Source organism: Hemitrygon akajei, chromosome 4 (assembly GCF_048418815.1).
Source record: "Hemitrygon akajei chromosome 4, sHemAka1.3, whole genome shotgun sequence".
Classification (NCBI taxonomy): domain Eukaryota; kingdom Metazoa; phylum Chordata; class Chondrichthyes; order Myliobatiformes; family Dasyatidae; genus Hemitrygon; species Hemitrygon akajei.
The window spans coordinates 197,330,536-197,353,579 of NC_133127.1; the positions used below are offsets into that span (position 1 = coordinate 197,330,536).

At 43.7% G+C, this 23,044-nt stretch overlaps 1 protein-coding gene across 3 annotated transcripts in view; it reads right to left on the reverse strand.

Annotated features, from left to right (window-relative positions):
* Positions 1 to 3,253: 3,253 nt before the first annotated feature.
* pold3 (polymerase (DNA-directed), delta 3, accessory subunit) overlaps positions 3,254 to 23,044 on the reverse strand; it is a 33,771-nt gene continuing 13,980 nt past the window's right edge. The window contains exons 6-12 of one of the 3 annotated variants that reach the window (XM_073044380.1): positions 18,043 to 18,310; positions 14,885 to 14,954; positions 13,744 to 13,972; positions 9,669 to 9,775; positions 8,623 to 8,768; positions 6,682 to 6,760; positions 3,254 to 5,249 (exon numbers count right to left, since the gene is read on the reverse strand). In XM_073044380.1, coding sequence (XP_072900481.1) covers positions 5,044 to 5,249; positions 6,682 to 6,760; positions 8,623 to 8,768; positions 9,669 to 9,775; positions 13,744 to 13,972; positions 14,885 to 14,954; positions 18,043 to 18,310 — 1,105 coding nt within the window. In that variant the 3' untranslated portion in view covers positions 3,254 to 5,043. Of the gene's footprint in view, positions 5,250 to 6,681; positions 6,761 to 8,622; positions 8,769 to 9,668; positions 9,779 to 13,743; positions 13,973 to 14,884; positions 14,955 to 18,042; positions 18,311 to 23,044 lie in introns of all 3 variants that reach the window. The other 2 variants (XM_073044381.1, XM_073044379.1) reach the window with 2 other exon arrangements.

The following is a 23,044-nucleotide window of genomic DNA, read 5'->3' on the forward strand; positions in this document are numbered from 1 at the left end:
TAAAAGGGAATAACTACATTCACTTCCCCTATTATTGAAATGTTCCCTCAACCAATGATCTCACTTTAAGGACCCTATTCTCATGTTCTCATTATTTATTTAAATTTGCATTTGCACTTTTTGTTGTCTTCTGCACTCTTGTTGACCTTTCATTGATTGTCTTATGATTACTATTCTTTAGATTTGTTGAGTATGCCCACAAGAAAATGAATCCCTGGGTTGTTTATGGTGACATACTGTATATGTACTTTGATAATAAAATTTTCTTTGATTTACTTTGAACTTTATGAAGGTCAATGTGCCAAAAGTTCTCTTTGTGACCCTATCTACCAGTGAAACCACTGTCTCTGCATTTTCCTCATGCCTTCACAACACATTAAGATATTTCTCTTCATTAAACAAACAGTAAATTCAGCGATTGAATTTCACACCAGCTCTCTGCTCCATGTACTTATAGAGGCACTTACTGTGCTCACCCAGCTTGTTGTTTTCGGCCTGAACGGCAATTCTGGGGGCAGATGCCCTGGAGTGGCTTTTTACGTCATTTTACCTCAATCACACTGAAATGGTGAGCTCCCCTCCCCCTCCCATACCACACTCCTATTCATGATGTCACTGGAGTGGAACACTGTAGTCAGAATAAAAGGGAAGCTTTAATAATTAAAAAAAAACTAAGAGTCTGAAGCACCAGGTACAGGGCTTTGTTGTAGTTGGAAATGGGGAGTAGTAATCAGGTGATAGTAGAGATACAGATATTATTTGTATTTTCATACTGGTGAAATGGGACAAAATGGGCGCCAAGATAGCATGATGCTATTATAGCTTAGGTCATAGGAGTTTGGAGTTAAATTCTGGCACCATCTGTAAGGAGTTTGTATGTTCTCCCCATGACCACATGGAGTTTCCTCCCAGTCAAGACATACTGAGTAGTAAGTTAATTGGTCATCGCAAATTCTCCTGTGATTAGGCCAAGGTTAAATCAATGGGTTGCTGGGCGGCACAGCTGGTTGGGCCGGAAGGGCCTGTACTGCACTGTTGAGGCCCTCCATTGATTGGGGCTGACTGTGAATGTTGCATCCCAGCTGTCGACATTGTATATGTAAGCCAGGGCAGTACAGTACGGAGAGCAAGCTGTTGCCCATGAAGCAGGCTCCCCTTCCCCCTGTAACTGATGAATTCAAAGGAATGGCAGAAACCAATACACTTTGGCACCAGTGGCGTTGTCGGAGTTGCAGTCAATATTGAACTCAATGTAGAACTACCTTAGGGATTCCAGCTCCAGATTTTTCCTCAGGGTTTACAAAGTACATTTATTATCAAAGGATTTTTTCTCTATATGTATTTCATTTTACTGCTGTTGTAAAATTAACAAATTTCATGACATATGTCAGTGATATTAAACCTGATTCTGATGTATACTATATACAACCCTGAGATTTGTCTTCTTACAGGCAGCCACAAAACAAAGAAACCCAATAGAATTCATTAAAAAGACCAATCACCAAATGTGCAAAAAAACCCAAATCATACACAATAAAAGTGAGCAACTAACATTAGACCTAAAATTCATGAGTGATTCCACAGCCACTGCAGCCAGTCCAGGAGCCTGTTAGTTGCAGGCTACAGCCTCAGTTCAGCACAGATATAAGTTAACCTTGTGGAGTAGTAAGCTGAACCAGCCCTTCCCTTGCCTCCAGCCTCAACATCAACTTTAAAATCTGGCCCGCACTTGAATTGGCCAAACATCTTATCATTCCTTGCTCTCGGACCCAGGCCCTGCCTCCTTGTCTTGGTTCTGCCACATTGAATTGCCTCCAAATCCCCTAGCAATGGGCAATCGTTGGCTCATTCCCCACTCTCAGGCTCGGCACTGCTACCAAGATTTGGCTCATACATGCTATGGCTGCAATCATCCTGCACTGAAGGACTTGAAGATCCTGAAGTCTCAAAGGACTTCAGTTTACACCACAAAAATGCCAGGTCATGAAAGCAGCTCAAAAGCTTGACTCCAAAAGGCAAGTTACAGGCTATTGATTGCAGTGATCATTATCCAGAAAAAGTGCAATTAATAAAGTAGTAGTTTTGTTTGCTACTGGCATGTAGTCACTGTGCTTCACCAGTGCCATCTTAAACTGTAAGGTTTCAGACTCCCAAAGCCTACTCCATGAGCCAATATGGCTGCAAGGCAGCTGAGGTTTGAGATCAGTTTTCCTTCTCCTATATGAGCTGTCAACCACGGCTGATGAGCTCCATTTGTACCACACTGATTCATAAAATTAGTCTTTAAAGCACACAACAGCTTTATCGGCTATGTTTCAGATAAATACATCTGAATGTGAATATGCAGATCTGAAAAATGTAGTCCAACAATAATTTTACTTTTTATTTACAAAATAAATGTCCCAGAGGGATCCTTCAGGTTTTCACTGACATCAAATGCTCAATACAGGAATTACAAGGCATCTGACTCCAAGGACTGCTGAGAGGGTCATTGGGATCTCTCTTCCGGCCATTATTTATCAGAAACGCCGTGTATGCAGGGCCTTAGCATTATCAATGATCCCTCGCATCTGTCAAACAATTTCTTTGACCCGTACCATCAGGCAGGAAGTACCATAGCATTATAAGAATGATTAGGATGGAAAACAGCTTCTTCCCCCAGCTGTCACTACTGAACTCCCTGCCATCATCAAAGCCTCTTCACATATGAAACTACTTTTTAATTTGTATATACACCTTACTATTTGTGGTAATATTATTGTATGAGTTGTGTGCGAGTAGTATGTACTGTGTTGTGCACCTTGGTTCAGAGAAATGTTGCCCCATTTGGCGGTATACATGTGTATGAGACAATAAACTGAACTTGAATTTAAGTGATTCGTACGGACACTATGCAAGACACAATTTTCATTGTAACTTAGCATGTGAAAATAATAGAACAATTTACCATTATTCCTCTCCATAGATGCTTCTTAACCCTTTAAGTTCCTCCAGTATTTTGTGTGTGGTGTCCCGAAGGTATGTAGAACATAGAGGCAGAAGCTAGAAAGGAGCAGGAAGCCAGATGTCCCCTTCCCTTCCAGTCCTGAAGGGCTTCAGCCTGAAAAGTCGGCTGTTTATCCATTTTCACAGATGCTGTCTGAACTGTCGAGTTCCTCCAGCATTTTGTGTGTGGTGCATCTACAGAATCCCTTGTGTTTCCAATTTACTATTATTCTTCCCTGTGCTGTGTATTAAAATCACACACCAAATGTTTATTTTTCTTAAAAATGTTTTATTCCCAAATAAATTTGATGGAAGGAGGGCTATTCAAATCCAGAAATTTCCCCTCCCCCATATCGAGTCCACACCTTTTCTCCAGCCTGACACAAATACAGAGCTCTGAAAGTGTGTCTGCATTTCTGCATTTGATTAACCTCACAACAACTGGCTTCTCATACGGCCAGGGCATCAGGCAGCATGTTGCAAGAAGTAGCAAATCACTTGCCAAGGTCTCTAACGGGTTGTATAACTGCACAGGTCTATATAAATTTTGACAAGATTGACTAGATGATAGAACACTGTCCAAAGTACACAAGTCCTATCCAAGGATGTTTTAACCAACACCATACACCCTCCACTCACCAAAGTTCCCACTCAAACTATGATCGATGTCTGTGCATTGTCTCCCATCCTAGTATTGGAATTCATAGAGCTTTGTGTGGAAGGGCAGATTCTCAAGGTTCGCACAGTAAGCGTGCCAGACCAAGTCTTATTGACACCCAGAATCAGTCGAGTTGTCTCAATATTTGAAAGATGCTTGGCGGACTGGCAAGAAAAATGTCACCAGGTTCAGCCATGGAGTGGTAGAACTCTTGCGCTCTGGCTCAGACTGATAATTTACTTCACTACACCTACAGCAGGTAAATAGGCTGGGGTAGAGCACAGTGGGGGAAGCAATGAAATTGACATATTCATAATTAAATGATTATAATTAACATAATCATTTACACTCCCACTTGCTGTCCACGAGTTGAGGAAAGTGCATACTGGCAAGACCCAGAATTGCCTGGGATGTCAGAGAACATTCACAAACTCTGGAGTGACATATCCAAGGACTACAGTGGTATCAGACAACAATTTGGGGCAAGGAGAACCTTTAAACCATTTTGAGGCATTCCCAAATCCTGTTCCAGAGGTTTTTCAGGACTAGTAAAAATTTTCTAAGTTTGCACATACTGCAGTAACCAGTATACCCCCTACCCGCTCTCCCCGTCCAACAGTGCAAAGCTCCAAATACTATACACAGTAACAAACAGCTTATTCATTTGACTGACATTTGCTGTAAATATGCATTGCTTTTCCAAAAAAGATTCCAAATTCTTTGAATCTAAATAAAAATTGACCCAGCCGGTGAGATGGCAGAAGTTTAACATCTCCCAACAATCACCAGTATGCAGGTAAGTGTTTGGAGCATGATTTACCCATTATGGCTGCACAGAATTGAAGACAGCTGAATTGAAGACAATTGAAAACTGATGGGTACTTAAGTATTCACAGAAACATGAGGCAGTACAATAAACAATAACTGCCATGGATGGTCCCAAGCTCAGCTGCAAAAGGAGCAGCAGCAACCCTATCCTGTAAAAAACGAGAACTACAGAAACACTTACAGAAACTCCAAAGATCTCACTCCTGGGAGAGGAAGGATCTTCAAAGATGGGCTTCACCTGCGATCAACTTGAAACATTGGCCCAGCACAGAAGACTCTGGCGAGTGCTGTTGACAGCCTATACCCCAGTAGGGGTGATGGGCTTAAGAAGAAGACAATGATAAATAATGCTTAAACATGCAAAGAGAAACACTTGTTCAAGGTAACAGAACTACGATTCTAGTTATAGTCAATGTCCAGGATGCCCTTCCCCAACACAATGCGCCCATATTCCCTGAGGAGACCTTCAATGTTTATGTTTACAAACTGTCAACCCTCTGGTTGTCTGAGCACTCCCGCTGGTAGTGTCTGTAGGAACTCCACTCCAGGTCAACACGACAGCAGATGGAGCACTACGCTGCCTTCTTGAAGAATCCCATGATGGATGCCTGCTTCCCTGCCCTGCTGGGCGCTGCTGCTTTCTTTTCCTTCTGCCCCTTGCGTTCGTCCTTGATTCCCCCCACGCTCTTTGCATCGGGCAGTTTCTGCACCTGTGGCTTGGCTGTAGACTCGTTTTCGCTGTCAGTGCACGACTCACTCTGGTAAACCTTCTCTGTCACTGGTTGAGAGCAAGGACAGATGGTTAGTGCTATTATATGGCTGATGCACTCTGCAGGTTGAGCTGGCAGCAAGGAAGGTAAATGCAATGTTAGCATCAATTTCCAGAAAGAGTTGAATATAAAAGCGGAGGCTTTAAAAGGCATTGGTCAGACCACACTTGGGAGCATTGAGAGCATTTTTGGGCCCCTTATCTAAGAAGAAAAGTGTACTGGCTTTGGAGAGTGTCTAGGAGGTTCACAAGAATTATTCTAGGAAAGGGTTAACGTTTGAGCAGTGTTTGATGGTACTAAGCCTGCACTCACTGGAGTTTAGAATTTTAGAAGAATGGGGGGGATGGGTGGGAGGAGGATCTCATTGAACCCAACCGAATATTGAAAGGCCTAGATAGAATAGAGATGGAGAGGATGTTTCCTATAGTGAGGGAGTTTAGGACCGGAGGGCACAACCTCAGAATAAAAGCATGTCCCTTTGAAACCAAAGGAGAGGAATTTATTTAGCCAAAGGATGGTGAATCTATGGAAATTATTGCCACAGACGTCTGTGGAGGCCAAGTCGTTGGATATATTTAAAGCTGGAGTTGATAGGGAAGATATATCAGTCATGATTGAATGGTGGAGCAGACTCAATGGGTCATGTGGCCTAATTTGCTCCTAGATCTTATAGTCCCCTTGTTCCTGACTCTCCTACTAGGAAACCTTTTCTCCACAGCTGACATATGCAAAACTAGAGGACACATAGATTTAAGGTTTAAGAATTCATTTTATTTATTTAATTTAGAGACACCATAAAGGGATCTTCATGCCCTTCAAGCAATGCCACCCAGCAATGCCCAATTTAATCCTAGTCCAATCCCAGGACAATTTACAATGACCAATTAACTTTCCCAATACACCTTTGGACTGTGGGAGGAAACTGGAACACCTGTCGAAAACCCATGCATTGCGTGGGGAGGACGTACAAACTCCTTACAGTGGACACTGAATTGAACGCTGATGTTCCAAGCTGAAATAGCATCGTGCTAATCGTTATGCTACGGTGGTTTAGAAGGGTTCTGAGGAAGGAGTTTTTCCACCAGAGGATGGTTGGAATTTGGAAGGCAGGGTGAGGTGGCAGCAGAGGTAGAGACTGTCACAACATTTAATTAGTGTCTAGACAAATTATGGAACTACCAAGGTATAAGAGACTATGAACCAGATACTGGCAAATGCAATCCGAATGGATGGGTGGTGGCGACATGGGTACTGGATGGGTAACCAGAAGAGCTTATTTTATGCTGTAGGACCCAATGCCCCACATCACCCATGACAGCCAAATGGCCCTCAGCTGATCCTCTCTCCATTCCCATGGAATCTGCCTTTCCTCATCCCAACGGCAACTAGATGCAGACACAAGATACTGAGAAAATGAACCGTGCATGAACAGAAACTTACCAAAATCACCCTCTTCGTTCACAAAGGTATTGCTTTTGAGAACTTTGCGCCGTTTCCTGCGTTTCACTCCAACTGCCTTCTAGGAGAGAACAAAAAAAGCTGTGGTGTGGGTACAGCACTAGTCTGTTCCTGATACAGACCATCCCAGACTAATGTACAGGTTGCATTTTTATAGGCATCCATTAGTTAATTTTGTCCGCAAGTTCAAGTTTACAAAGCAACTAGTGGGAGAAGCTACGATGCTCCTTACAGACCCATCCCTAGCATGAGGGAGCAGCTTTCGATGCATAGACACTTACTGCAACATGGGGTTATAGTATTTGAGGATTTCAACTACAATAGTGAGGTGGGGTGATGTTAGGATGAAGAGTGTGGAATGGGTGGGATGTTTAATATGCCTCCCAGAGTCGTTTGACCTAGGACACACTTCATTCTCCCAGGGATGGGGCAGTGCTGCTGGACCTGAGGTCAGGGAACATATCCTGTCAACAGGCTGGAGTGTTGGTGAGATGCAGTGACCCTTCGTTTGAGTGTTTCCAGGTCATTATGGAAAGGGGTTCAGCTATCTGAAAATTAAAGTCTGGGGTGGGGGTGGGGGGCAAGAGACAGAAAGGATATATTATCACTGGAGAGTCCAGAGGACGTTCATGAGATTGATTCCAGAAAAGAAGGAATTAACATGGAGTGTTTGACAGCTTCGGGCCTGTACTCACTGGAATTTAGAAGAACGCAGGGGGTCATTGAAACCTACCAAATATTGAAAGGACTAGATAAGGTTGATGTGGAGACGATGTTTACTCTGGTGGTGATATCCAAAACGAGGGGGCACAGCCTCAAAATTGAGGGACAAACTTTTAGAACAGAAGTAAGGAGGGATTTTGTTTAGCCAGAGTAGTGAATCTGTGGAATGCTCTGCCACAGACTGCAGAGGAGGCCAAGTCCATGGGTATATTCAAAGCGGAAGTTGATAATTGGTCAGGGCATCAAGGGATATGGTGAGAAGGCAGGTGTATGGAGTTGAGTGGGATCCAGAATCAGCTATGACGAAATGGTGGAGCGGACTTGATGGGCTGAACTGCCTACTTCTACTCCTATGTCTTATGATCTAAGTGGACACCAAAGACTTTTTCCATAGGGCAGAAAGGTGAGGGGAGGATAATTAAGTTGATTGGAGCAAAGTATAGGGGAATGTCAGAGGTAGTTTTTTTTTTAAGCACAGAGTGGTTAGAGCATGAAATACACTGCTGGGGTGACGGTAGAGGTGGAATTATCAGGGACATTTAAGAGACTCTTAGATGGGCACATGGATGAAAGAAGATGGAGGGCTACGTGGGAGGGATGGGTTAGATTGATCTTAGAGTAGGTTAAATGGTCAGCACAGCATCATGGGCCAAAGGGCCTGTACTGTTCTATGTCCTGTGAAAGTTCTTCACCAGAAACATTAATTGTCCATTTCCTTCTATAGATGCTGCCTGATCTGCTGAGTTCTTCCAACAGCTTGTGCTACTCCAGATTCCTGCACCTGCAGTGTCTTGTGTCCGTGTGCGCCATGGTAACGTAGTGGTTAACACAACACTTTACAGTACAGGCAACCCAGGTTCATTTCCTGCCCTGTATGGTCTCCACATGACCATGTGGCTTTCCTCTGGGTGCTCCAGTTTCCTTCCAAAGTCCAAAGACGTACTGTTAATAGGCTATTGTGAATTGTCCTACGATTAGGCTAGGATTAAATTTTGGGGGATTTGGCAGGGTTCGAAGGGCTGGAAGGGCCTACTTTGCGCTGTATCGCAATAAATAAATAAAATGAATACATCCAGTCCCAGGCATATGGATAAAGGCTCTCACGCAACATAAATATGCAGCTCCTTGCTCGCTCGTTTGTGTAACTCTGATTTTTTTTTGTTACTTTAAGAAGCTAAATATTCAGCTAAAGCCCATTACCTCAGTTTCCTCTGTACTTTCCCAAGATGGTGGCTTTACTGAAACCTCTGAAAAGCATGGAGGGGATACATCCTCTTCAGTGATTGGAGCTTCCGGCATCGGTGATGGCGTTTTCGCATCACAGGATTCAGGAGAGTCCAGAATGACTGTAACAGGAAGGAAAGATACCATGAGACTAAGGGTAATCATTATGTTTAAATTTAAGAACACACATTTGGACAAGAAGACAATCAAGACATTTATGGTCATATGGTCTAAATGTGTGTTTATGGAATGGGTTGCCAGGGTCATAACTTTTAAAAGACAGGTACATGTATAAGAGCAGGGTTTCCCGACCTTTTTTCATGCCATGGACCAATACCATTAAGGAAGGGGCCAGTGGACTCCAGGTAGGGAACCCCTAGTTTAGAGGGATATGGGTCAAATGGACCAGCTTGGAATCAAAAACCCCACCCACACCAGACAGTCTTCTCTTCTCCTCCCTCTTACAAAAGCCTAAAGTACATACCACCCAGCTCTAGGAAAGCTTCTATCCCGCTGCTATTCCCTGGTGAATTAAGATGGACACCAATGTCCTCTGGGTGCTCCGGTTTCCTCCCACGTTCCAAAGATGCATGGTTAGGATTAGGGTTTGAAAACTTCTGCTGGAAGCATGGTGACAATTGCAGTCTGCCCCCAGCACATCTTTGGTCGTTGACAGAAACATCCATGTGACAAATAAAGCTAACCTATTAATCTGCATGTCTTTGGAATATGGGAGGAAACTGGACACCCAGAGGAAACATACACGGTCACGGGGAGAACATACAAACTCCTTACTGATAACGTAGAAATTGAACCGGACTTTCTGGCACTGTAATAGTGTTACACTCATTGCTAAAACAACCCTATATTGTATGCATTGTATCCATTTGTTCAGCAGAGGATATGGAAGCGCAGAGAATCTGACATTCGTCTCAAACAGCTTGCTCTACATCACTTTGTGAAGAAGCATTTTTCCCCACAGCATGAAAAGGATTAATTTAAATTGTAAGATCACACCCTACCTTCCTCGTCACTGCTGTCTGACAAAGGCTGTCTGATCCTGCGTCTCCGCTTGTGGTGCGGCTCCTCCCCATCACCAGCTGGTGTCGCACTTCGCTTTGTCTTCTTGCTGCTGTCCGGAGAAAGGCATAAACACTAATAGACACAAGGAATCTAGGCCATGCTCTCTTCTCGTTACTATCATCAGAGAGATGGTACAGGAGCCTCAGGACCCACACTACCAGGCTCAAGAACAGTTATTACTCCTCAGCCACCAGGTCTCTGAACCAGAGATGATAACGTCACTCACCCCAACAATGAACTGTTCCCATAACCCATGAACTCAGTTTCAAGGACTCTTCATCTCAATAATTATAGTGTATTTACTTACTATTTTGGTTTTTGTTTTTACACATTTGTTGTCTTTTGCACCTTGGTTGTCTATCTTCTGTGCTGTTTTTCATTGATTCTATTGTGTTTCTTTGTATTTACTGTGAATGCCCACAAGAAAATGAATCTCAGCGTTGTATATGGTGACATATGTGTACTTTGATAATGAACTTACTTAGAAGATTGAGATTCTGCAGATGACTGAAATCTTGAGCAACACACTCAAAATGCTGGAGGAACTCAGCAAGTCAGGCTGTAGAGGTAGAGAGGAAGGTAGCGTGTGTAGGAGGTACAGAATAATAAACAGTCCACGCTTCAGGCCGAAACACTATCAGGACTGGGAAGGGGCAGAAGCAGAATAAAGTGGAGGTGGGGGTGGGGTGGGGAGAGGGGAGGAGTACAAGTTGACAGGTGATAGGTGAGACCAGGTGAGTAGGGAGGTGTGAGGATGGGAGAGAGGGGGGATGAAGTGGAAGGGGATAGGTGGAAGAGGTAAAGGACTGCAGAAGGTATCTCATATGTGAGTGGACCATGGAAGAAGGGAGGGTTACAGAGGCAGCTGATAGGCAAATGAGGAAGGGGTGAGAGGGGAGCCAGAATGGGGAATGGAATAGAGGAGGGGAGCTTATTCTCGTTTTCTCACTTTCCATGCTCATTGAAAGACCTTGGCCTGAAACATCGACTGTTCACTTTCTACCATAGATGCTGCCTGACCTGTTGAGTTCCTCCAGCATTTTGAATGTGTTATGTTACGTACCCTTGTCACGTGACTGGGGTTGAAGTTATACTGGACTTGAGGTAATGGTCTTGTGATGGTGGAGTGATGTCATTTTCCCGCCAGTAGAGGTCATGTGACAGGTTTTTTTTACAGGGTATAAAAGGAAGACCCACCCTGTCAGGTGGGGCAGTTCGTGGCGGGATTTGCCAAGCTGACTTCATGTCCCTGCGTGATTCACTGTGATGACGCAGTTTAGTTGAAAAATGAAGTTTTATATAATGCCTAAAGTTTAAAAGGTCATTGCCAGCAGTTTCTTTGCTGGTGGAGAGTGAAGAAAAGTTTGGAAGATAAAAATCAAGGAGAATCGATTTTCGACGGTGGATTGGTTACGACCTTATTTGATCCTCATTCGGAAGGATTTCGTTGACTGTTCTCGTGTTAATCTCCGCTGGGATAGCAGGAGATTGAGAATAGTGTGGAAAGAAGGTCAGTACTTTTAAGCCATTATATTTCATAAAATTCTTCGTGGGGAAGTTCGACGCCGGGGAATCGAAGGACAACGACGTGGAAGAGAATTTAAATCGCTTTAAAAAGTCTCTCCTTTTAAAAGGACTGTGAGCTGTTGAACTTTCGGCATACCGCTTTAAAGAACTGTTTTTTTTCAATACCGCTTTAAGAACTGTTTGAATTGCAGCGCTATTAAGAACTGTGAATGTGTCGCACAGCTGCTGTTTTCCGGTTACGTTTGAGTTTGTTTACTTTTGAGGGGGTTTGTTTTCAGTGTTTAATAAACGTGTTATTTGTTATAAAAACCCTTGCCTAACTCATATATATTTATTGTTGCCTGAATACGTAACAGTTACAATCACTGCTTTGATACCTCAGCCAAAGTTAAAATGAACCTCCTATTCCACAAGCCACAATTTTATAAATCCTTTTATGTGGTAGATTATAACTTTATATGGGGGGGTGGGTGGGGGAAGCATTGTATTGTGATGCCTTACAACTCCAGAGATCAACTTTTAATTCCCGCCTGTATGGTGTCTGTACGTTCTCCCCATGACCACATGGGTTTCCTCCCACATTCCAAAGACATACAGGTTAGGGTTGGTGGGTTGTGGGCACTGGAAGCATGTCAACATTTGTGGGCTGCCCCCCCTCGCAGATCCTCGGACTGTGTTGGTTGTTGATGCAAATGACATGTTTCATTATGTTTCAATTTTTCAATATACATTTTAATCTTTAAAAAAAATCTTTAGTCCGTAAATTTCATTTAGATGCCTTAATCTGTATTCCTCAGTCTTCTGTGTTATCACTTCAAGAGATTCAATTAGTCAAATACAAGTTTCTCCTTACTTATCTGAAAACTCCCCGAATTCCTGTTGGTCTTGTTCTCAATTACTGTCTTTAGAACCATCCATACTACTGATGTTAAACACGCCTGCAGTTACTGGCAGTGTCTTTCTGTGCTTTTTGCAAGTTACAATCCTCTGACATCTCCCCACCATCTCAGGATTTGAAAATGTGCTAAATTCTGACACCATTTTTACCACCCAGTTCTCCGTGTTCTATAAGACCTAAGACATAGGAGCAGAATCACACCATTTAACCCATCAGTCAGCTATGCCATTCCATCACGGCTGATTTATTGTCTCTCTTAATGCCATTCTCTGGACTTCTCTCTGTAGCCTTTGACACCTTTACTAATCAAGAACCTATCTATCTCGGGGTTAAGTATACTTGTCCTCCACAATGAATTCCACAGATTCACCACCCTCTGGCTAAAGAAATTCCTCCTCATTCCTGTTCTATATAGACGTCCCTTTTAGCTGAGGCTGTGCCCTCTGGTCCTAGACTCCCCCACTATTGGAAACATTCTCTCCATGTCCACTCTATCTGTGCCCTCTGGTCCGAGACTCCCCCACTATTAGAACCATTCTCTCCATGTCCCCTCCACCTAGGCCTTTCAATATTCAATAGATTTCAATGAGATTCCCCCCCCATTCTTCTAAACTTCAGCAAGTACAGGTCCAGTGCCATCAAATGCTATTCACATGTTAACCCTTTAATTCCAGAGATCCATCTTATAAAACTCCTTGGAACCCTCTCCAATGCCAACACATCCATTCCTCGCTATGGGGCCCAAAAATTTCATTTACTAAATATTCCTAAGATCTCTGGAGCCATTTGACTGGATTATGTCTCATCCCCACTGACAAAAAATCTTTCAGATTCACTTTATATTATTCCTTGCTCTTCATTACTAATCTTAAAAGTTATGATACAGTGATCACTAACTCAACTGTTCCCTCACTTACACTTGCAGCACCCAGTTCCCTGTTGTTCTCAGGATATCCTTTGAGCCGTGTCTTTAGAACGGTGCCAAATGGAGAATAGAGGTCGGGAGGCCCCATTGGGCTGGATTTTGGGAGGTTGCGGGTCGGAGGTCACTCCCTATGGAGGGACTAAGTTCACGCTGTCATTCTCCTCGAGAAGATGCTTTTGAAATTCCAGGGCAGATGTGATTATTGATGTGGACTCTAGTTTATATCTGTCTCCTTCAGTTTTCTGTGTTTTATTTCTTGTTGCCGTTTGGTGGATGGGTGATAAGTTACTAATTTGGGCGATTTGAGGCTTGATGTTCTTGTTAGTGTTTTTCTGTGTCAGCAATCTGTTAGATTGGGGGTTTGATGTTGCTGTTTTTTTCTCCCCCTAGGACAGGCTTGAGGGTTAGGGGCTTAATGTTTTTGCTGCCATGCCTAGGTGGGCAATCTGTTGATTTTTGTGGGTGGGAGAGCGAGTGTGCCTGTCTGAGTGTGTGTGATGTCTTTTCTTTCAATGACTTCCACAGTTTTTCTGCAACTCGTGGCTATCTGGAGAAGACAAATCTTGGAGTTGTATTCTGTGTTGATACTTTGATAATAAAATGAACCTTTGAAACCAGAAGTGGACTCGAGCAAAAACTGTCACTGACAGCCATTGACACCAACCTCTGTCCGTCGCCACTTTCGCCTACTTTCTTGGCCCGGACTCTCCCCGTCTGAGCCTTGGCTTGTGCTTTTTGTGCTGCGGTGTCACTTGTGGGCGCCATTTCCTCATCGTTCACTCCCTGTGAAGCAACGACGTGGCACTCTCCATCCTGAGCGGTCTCTGCTTTCTCTCTACACTCTGGGGTAGAGGCCTCTTCCTTGCTGGACTTGGACGGTGGTGACCCTTTCTCTGTGGGTTAGATGCAAATTTAGACCTCAGTGGTAATAACTGATGCCCTCTCCTTTTTTTATTTGAAAAGGTGAGGGGACATTTAGCTATGATTCAGCCACTGTACCACATTCACAGCTCCATTGTTGAGGAATCACAAATGAACAGAGACTACTACTGCACAGTATAGGCCCTTCAGCCCAAATTGCTCCAACCCTTTAACCTACTCTACGGTCAATCTAACATGTCTCTCCTACATAGTCCTCCATCTTTCTACCATCAATATGCCTGTAAATCTCCAAAATGTTACTATTTTATTTGCCTCTACCACCACCAAAGGGGTAATGGGGCCATAAGGACAAGGGGAAACAAAAGGCAACAGTGGGGGGGGGGGGGAGTGAGGGGGAAACAAGGGGCACACACAAAATGCTGGAGGAACTTAGCAGATCGGGCAGTGTCTATTAAGGAGGGGAATAAACAGTCGACATTTCAGGCTGAGACCTTTCATCAGGACTGGAAAGGAAGGGGGAAGGCACCAGAATAAGAAGGTGGGGGGAAGAAAGGACGAATACAAGCTGGCAGGTGATAGGTGAAGCCAAGTAAGGGGGAAGGTGAGTGGGTGCAGGGAGGAGTAATGGGATTTCATGTTGCAGTTGTACAAGCCATTGGTCAGGCTGCAAATGGGGTAGGGTGTACAGTTCTGGTCACTACACCACAGGAAGCATGTGATTCACCAGGCTGTTATCTGGAGTACAAGCTGAAAGGTGGGTTTGGGGAGGGGTGAATGAAGTAAGCAGCTTGAAGAGATAGGAAGAAGAGATAAAGGGCTGAAGAAAGAATCTGATAGGAGAGGAGAGTGGACCATAGGATATCGGTGTGTATTGCTCTAGATTTCTAGCATCTGAAGAATCTCTTGTGTTTATGATTACTTACTAGAACTGGCTTTCTGGAAAAAGTGGCTGAAGCTGTTTCCTTTGTTCGCTATCTTACTTCCTGAAGGAGGCTGCAAAAGGAGGAAAAGAGAAACAGTGAGCTGCTGTCTTTTAAAATGTTGTTTCTTTAGCAAAAATAAACATCTGGGAGAATCTCTTCACTCAAGAGTCAGAGTCAGACAGGTGGGAATTTAAGTTAAACACAAGAGATTCTGAAGATGCTGGAAGTCCAGAGCAACACCCACAAAATGTTGGAGGAACTCAGCAGGTCAGGCAGCGTCTATTGAAATGAATAAATAGTCGATGTTTCCATCTGAGACCCTTCCTCAGGACTGGAAAGGAAGAAGCAAGATACCAGAAAAATGTGGTGGGTGGTTGGAGTACAAGCTGGTAGGTGAGACCAGGTAAGGGGGAAGGAAGGTGCATGGAGGAGGGGGGAATGAAGTAAGAAGTTTGGAAGTGATAGGTGGAAGAAGCAAAGGGCTAAAGGAGGAACCTGATAGGAGAGGACTATGGACTATGGGAGAAATGGAAAGAGGAAGGGCACCAGAGTGAGGTGAAGGACAGGTGAAAAATAGTGGTAGGAGGGAAAACCTGAATGGTGAATGGAAAGAGGAGGGAGAGAGAAGAGATTACAGGAAGTTAAAGAAATCAATGTTCATGCCATCAGCTTGGAGGCTACGTGGACAGAAAACCTGAAAGTTATTGAGAGGCAACCTGAAAAGCCATCGAGTGGTAGAAGAGGATTGCCTCTCTGACCGGAGGCCTGTGACTAGTGGAGTGCTGAAGGGATTGGTGCTGCGTCCATTGTTGTTTGCCATCTATATCAATGATCTGGATGATTATGTGGGTAACTGGGTCAGCAGATTTGCAGATGACATTAAGATTGGAGTGTAGTGGACAGCGAGGAAGACCATCATGGCTTGTAGAGGGATCTGGACCAACTGGGAAAATAACAGATGAAATTTAATGCAGACAAGTGCAAGGTGTTGCACTTCGGTAAGACTAAACAGGGTAGGTCTTACACAATGAGTGGTAGGGCACTGAGAAGTGTGGATGAACAAAGGGATCAGGGAAAACAGGTCCGTAATTCGTTGAACGTGGCGACACAGGCAGATAGGGTCATAAAGAAAGCTTTTTGCACATTGGCTTTCATAAATCAAAGTATTGAGTAGATGAGATGAAATATTATGTTGAAGTTGAAAAAAATACATTGGTGAGGCCCATTATGCAGTATTGTGTTCAGGTTTGGTCATCTACCTGCAAGAAAGATGTAAGTACGTTTGAAAAAGTACGGGGAAAATTTACAAGGATGTTGCCAGGATTGGAGGATCTGAGATATAAAGGAAAGATTGAATAGGTTAGGACTTTATTTCTTGGATTGTAGAAGATTGAGAAGAGATTTGACAGAGGTATACAAATTATCAGGGGTATAGATGGAGTAAATGAAAGCAGGCTTTTTCTCACTGAGGTTGGGTGGGACTACAACTAGAAGTCATGGGCAAAGGGTGAAAGGTGAGAAATTTAAGGGGAGCATGAGGGAAATTTCTTCACTCAGAGGGTTGTGAGACTGTGGAACGAGCTACCAAAAGAGGTGCGTGCGAATGATTTCAATGCTTAAGAAAAGTTTGGATAGGTATATGGATGGCAGGGGTATGGAGGGCCCTGGTCCAGGTGCAGGTCGATGGGAACAGGCAGCTTACATGGTTTGGCATGAACAAGAAGAGTCAAAAGGCCTGTTTCTGTGCTGTACTTTTCTATGACCTTGAGGATTAATTTGGTTTGTTTTCCCTGGAGTGATGGAGATTCGGGGGAACATTATAAAAGTATAAGGAACACAGATAGGACAGACAGTCAGAACCTTTCTCCTAGGGTAGAAATAAGGTGAGGAGGAAAGTTTAAGGAGATGCGAGGGGAAGTTGGCTTTTTATACAGGGTGGAGAGTGCCAGGGGTGGTGGTGGAAGCAGATGTTTAAGAGGCAACTAATGGATTAAAATGCAAGTAATGGAGGGACATGGATTTGTTTCTCATATACATTAATGATCTGGATGATGGGGTGGTAAATTGGATTAGTAAGTATGCAGATGATACTAAGATAGGTGGCATTGTGAATAATGAAGTAGGTTTTCAAAGCTTGCAGAGAGATTTAGGCCAGTTAGAAGAGTGGGCTGAACGATGGTAGATGGAGTTTAATGCTGATAACTGTGAGGTGCTACATTTTGGTAGGAATAATCCAAATAGGACATACATGGTAAATGGTAGGGCATTGAGGAATGCAGTAGAACAGAGTGATCTAGGAATAATGGTGCATAGTTCCCTGAAAGTGGAATCTCATGTAGATAAAGTGGTGAAGAAAGCTTCTGGTATGCTGACCTTTATAAATCAGAGCATTGAGGATAGGAGTTGGGATGTAATGTTAAAATTGTACAAGGCACTGGTGAGGCCACATTTGGAGTATTGTGTACAGTTCTGGTCACCGAATTATAGGAAAGATGTCAACAAAATAGAGAGTACAGAAGAGATTTACTAGAATGTTATCTAGGTTTCAGCATCTAAGTTACAGGGAAAGGTTGAACAAGATGGGTCTTTATTCTTTGAAGCATAGAAGGTTGAGGGGGGACTTGATAGAGGTATTTAAAATTATGAGGGGGATAGATAGAGTTGACGTGGATAGGCTTTTTCCATTGAGAGTAGGGGAGATTCAAACAAGAGGACATGAGTTGAGAGTTAAGGGGCAAGAGTTTAGGGGTAACACGGGGGGGGGAACTTCTTTACTCAGAGAGTGGTAGCTGTGTGGAAGGAGCTTCTAGTAGAACTGGTAGGGGCAGGTTCGATTTTGTCATTTAAAAAAAATGGATAGGTATATGGACAGGAAAGGAATGGAAGGTTATGGGCTGAGTGCAGGTAAGTGGGACTAGGTGAGAGTAAGCGTTTGGCACGGACTAGAAGGGCCGAGATGGCCTGTTTCCGTGCTGTAATTGCTATATGGTTATATGGAGACAGAAGGGATTTAGTTTAATTTGGCATCATGTTCGGAGTAGACATTGAAAGCTGATTTGCCTGTTCCCGTGCTGTACTGTCCTATGAAGCAATGAATACTTTGGCCAAATCCAAACCAAAGCCCCGAATGATTGAGCTTGCTGTCCAACGATACTTACAGAATTCTCCCTGTCTTTCACTGCAGCAGGCTCCACTTTCTCCTCTCTGTCGCTCGGCTTGGCAGGAGGCTTGGCAGAAAACATAGCCATGATTCCCTTGGGCTGTGGGGCAGCGCTTTTACTGGGCACGGGTGGGCTGCCGTTCACAATGGGTTTGTTGTTCGGGGGCTCAGCTGAACTGCGGGATGGCTGCTGGATGGATTTCTGAAGCTGAGCCATCTCCTCGGCTGACCGGGGAACAGCATCAGCACACTGAATGGCGCTATACCTGTGGTAGAAAGAGGAAGACAGTCAGCCAGGTGACCCCAGAATAAGCTAGTCATTGAACACAACAGTACAGAAACAGGCCATACAGCCCATCTAGCCAGTGTAAAACTATTTATCTGCCTGGCCCCATCGACCAGCAAGCGGATCATAGCCCTGCATACCCCTCCCATCCATGCACCTATCCAAATTTCTCTTATATTGAAATCACATCCACCACTTGTGCTGGCAGTTCATTCCACACACTCACCACCCTGTGAGTGAAGCAGTTTCCTATATACATTTTACTTGTCACCCTTAACCCATTAACTCCAGTTCTAGTCTCACCAAATTCAGTGGGGAAAAAACTTGCTTGCATTTACCCTATCTATATCCCTCATAATTTTGTATACCTTTTTCACATCTCATTCTCTTACGCTGTATGAAATAAAATTTTAACCTATTCAACCTTTCCCTATAACTTAGGTCCTTGAGTCCTGGCGACATCCTTCTAAATTTCTTCTGCGCTCTTTTAATCTTACTGACATCTTTCCCATAGGTAATTGACCAGAATTGTACACAATACTCCATATGAGGCCTCACCAACATCTTATACAACTTCAACATAACTTCCCAACTCCTGTACTCAATACTTTTATTTATGAAACCTCTCTTTATGATGCTATCCACCTGTGATGTCACTTTCAAGGAATTATGTACCTGTACTGCTCACTGTGCATGTCCTATCCTGGTCTATCTTCTCAAAGTGCAACACTTTACACTTTTCTGCATCAAATTCCATCTGTTATTTTTACAGCTGGTAAAGACGCAGGCTGTCATCTCCTCTGAAGGTGAAGATACAATCAGAAACAGGTTTATCATCACTGAGAAATGCCATGAACTGCCATTGTTTTGTGGTATCAGTACACTGTAACAGTACAGGGTAACTGGCAAACCTCATACCCCGCTGAGACAGGGACGTGTCCAAGCATGGCAGATGAGATCAACAGTGAGATCCAATGGCCAGGAAGGTGGTTCCGCAATGATCCATGGAGAGCAAGGGGCATGACAAGACATGGTCATCAATGCAACCATGATAGACTTCAGCTGTGACAACCATTCTTATCACTAGAGTAGGACTTCCTGGAACTGTCCTGCTGTAACGGCTTTTCTGCTTTTAAAAACTCTCCCACAACATCATTGTCAGATATGACAGAACTTACCAATCACAGTGCAATACATTAAAAAATGACTATAAGTTCCTTTCTGGAAGAGTCCTGCATAAGGGTATTGGCTCGAAACATCGACTGTACTCATTTCCTAGATGCTGCCTGGCCTGCTGAGATCCTCCTGCATTTTGTGTGTGTTGACACATTTCACTGTATGTTTCAATGTGCATGTGACAAATGAAGCTAATCTTTAAAACCTTTAAAAGACTGCCATGTGGAGTTCCACATGCATGGAGTCATAGAGAAGTACAGCACAGAAACAGGCCCTTCATCCCATCTTGTCCATGCCAAAATCATTTAAACTGCCTACTCCCAATGACCTGCACCAGGACCACAGCCCTCCATACCCCTACTAGCCAAACTTCCCTTAAAAGGTTGAAATTGAGCTTGCATGCACGACTTGCACTGGCAGCTCATTCCACACTCTCACAACCCTCTGGGTGAAGAAGTTTCCCCTTAAACTTCTCGCCTTTCACCCATGACATCTGGTTGTAGTCCCACCTAACCCAAGTGGAAAAGCTTACTTGCATTTACACTATTGACACCTCTCAATTTTGTATGCCTCTATTAAATCTCCTCTCAATCTTCTATGTTCTAAAGAATACAGTCTTAATTAATTTAATCTTTCCTTATAATTCAGGTCCTCCAGGCTCCACAACATTCTTGTAAATTTTCTCTATACTCTTTCGACCTTGTTTACATCTGTCCTGTAGGTAGGTGACCACAATTGCACACAATACTCCAAATCAGGCCTCCCCAACATAATATCCCAACTCCTGTACTCAATACTTCGATTCATGAAGGCCAATGTGTCAAAAACTTTCTTTATGACCCTATCTACCTATGATGCCACTTTTGATGAATTATGAACCTATATTCCCAGATCCCTTTGTTCTACCACTCTTCAGTGCCCTGCTGTTCACTGTGTAAGACCTACCCTTGTTGGACCTACCAAACAGTAACACCTCACACTTGTCTTCTATTTTCCAGCCAATGCAGATCCCTCTGCAAGCCATGATAACCTTCTTCACTGTCAACTACACCCACAATCTTGTTGTCATCCCCAAATTTGCAGATCTATTTAATTACATTATCATTCAGATCAAACAAGAGGACACGAGTTGAGACTTAGGGGGCAAAAGTTTAAGGGTAACATGAGGGGGAATTTCTTACTCAGAGAGCGGTAGCTGTGTGGAACGAGCTTCCAGTAGAAGTGGTAGAGGCAGGTTTGGTATTGTTATTTAAAGTAAAATTGGATAGGTATATGGACAGGAAAGGAATGGAGGGTTATGGGCTGAGTGCAGGTCAGTGGGACTAAGTGAGAGTAAGCGTTCGGCACAGACTAGAAGGGGCGAGATGGCCTGTTTCCATGCTGTAATTGTTATATGGTTATATCATTGATATAGATAACAAACAACAAAGGACCCAGCACTGATCCCTGTGGCATCCAACTAATGACAGACATCCAGTCAGTGAGGCAATGCTCTACAACCACCCTCTGGCTTCTCCCACAAAGACAATGTCCAATCCAATTTACCACCTCATCATGAATGCCGAGCAACTGAACCTTCACAAACAACCTCCCATGTAGGACCTTGTCAAATGCTTTAATAAAGTCTGTGCAGACACCATCTGCTGCCTTGCCTTCTCCTGGTAATTTCCTTGAAAAACTTTTTGGCCATTTCTCCTTGGAGTGACGGAGGATAGAGATGACCTGATAGAGGTATATAAGATGGTGAGAGGCATTGATCATGTGGATAGCCAGCAGCTTTCTCCCAGGGCTGAAATTGTTAACATGAGGGGGCACAGTTTTAAGGTGCTTAGAAGCAGGTACAAGGGGGATGTCAGAGGCAAGTTTCCCCATACAGAGTGTGAGGGTATGTGGAATACACTGCTAGTGAAGGTGGTAGAGGCGGATACAATAGGCTCGAAACATTGCGAACCAGTGCACTTGCTCTTTGCTATTCCACTGCTGAATATGCCTGCCCTGCATGGGAAAGATCTACTCATGCTAAGAAGATGGATGCCATTCTGAATGCAAGCTGCCGACCTATCACAGGGTTAAAACCAACAAACACCAACAGCCTATATATCCTGGCGGGTATTGCTCCCCCGATATAAAAAGAACAGTAGCCAGCAAGAAAGAATGACTCTGTCAAACATCAGATGAGAGGCACCCTCTACGTGGTCATACACCCACACCCAGCCGCCTAAGGTCAAGGAAGAGCTTCATGAACAGTGTTGTTCCATTACAATCAACCCCATCTGAAGCCCGCATCGCCTTGTGTAAAGACCGGCTCGCCAGTCTCAAACAACCCCCAACAATGGAAATTCCACCGGATGAAAGCCTTCCCCCAGGAGCTAATTGCAACTGGGCAACCTGGAAGTGCCTTAACAGACGTAGTTAGGTTTGGTGTAGGTTGTTCAAAGGTGTCACTAAGCAAATGGGGATATACAACCAGCCCGACAACTTGTGAATGTGGAACTGAGCCACAAACTATGCAACATCTCCTGCAATGCCCATTGCTAGAGGAACCCTGTACTGTTGCAGATCTTGCTAAATTCAACAAGGCCCAAAAATGTGTCCAGTTCTGGCTGGGCCATGTATAGACTGTCCGTGGACACGATTAAGAAGCCCCCCAACTTCTTGCATTAACTTCTCAGCTTTCTTCTCAAGACCTGATGAAAGGTCTTGGCCTGAAACATTAACTATTTATTCTTTTTTAGAGATGCTGCCTAGCCTGCTGAGTTCCTCCAACATTTTGTGTGTATTACCCTTAGAATACCTTCTAATAACTTTCCCACAACCGATGTCAGACTCACCAGCCTATAATTCCCTGGTTTATGTTTAGAGACTTTTTTTAAACAGCAGAACAACATTGGCTATCCTCCAATCCTCTAGTACCTCTCCTGTTGCTAAGGACATTTTAAATATCTCTGCTAGGGGCCCATCAATTTCTGCATTTACTCCCGACAGGGTCCAAGGGAACACCTTGTCAGGCCCTGGGGATTTATCCACTCTGATATGCCTCAGGATAGCAAAGAATTCCTCCTCTGTAATCTGTGCGGTGTCCATGAAGTTGACGCCACTCTGCCTCACTTCAATAGACTTTCTGTTCAGTCTCCTGAGTAAATACAGAAGTGAAGAATTCAATTAAGAACTCCCCAATCTGCTTTGGTTCCACACATGAATTACCATTCTGGTCTTTCAGAGCACCAATTTTGTTCCTTGCAATCCTTTTGCTCTAAACATATCTGTAGAATTCCACAGGATTCTCCTTCACCTTGTCCGCTAAAGCAACTTCGTGCCTTCTTTTAGCATTCCTGATTTTCATGCATTTCTTATACTCCATAAGCAGCTCATTTGTTCCTACTTGCCTATACCTGCTATTCACCTTTTTTCTCTTAACCAGGATCTCAATCTCTTGAAAAACAAGGTTCCCTACTCTGGTTATCTTTGCCCTTTATTCTGACAGGCATATACAAATTTTGTACGCTCAAAATTTTGTTTCGAAGGCCACCGACTTACC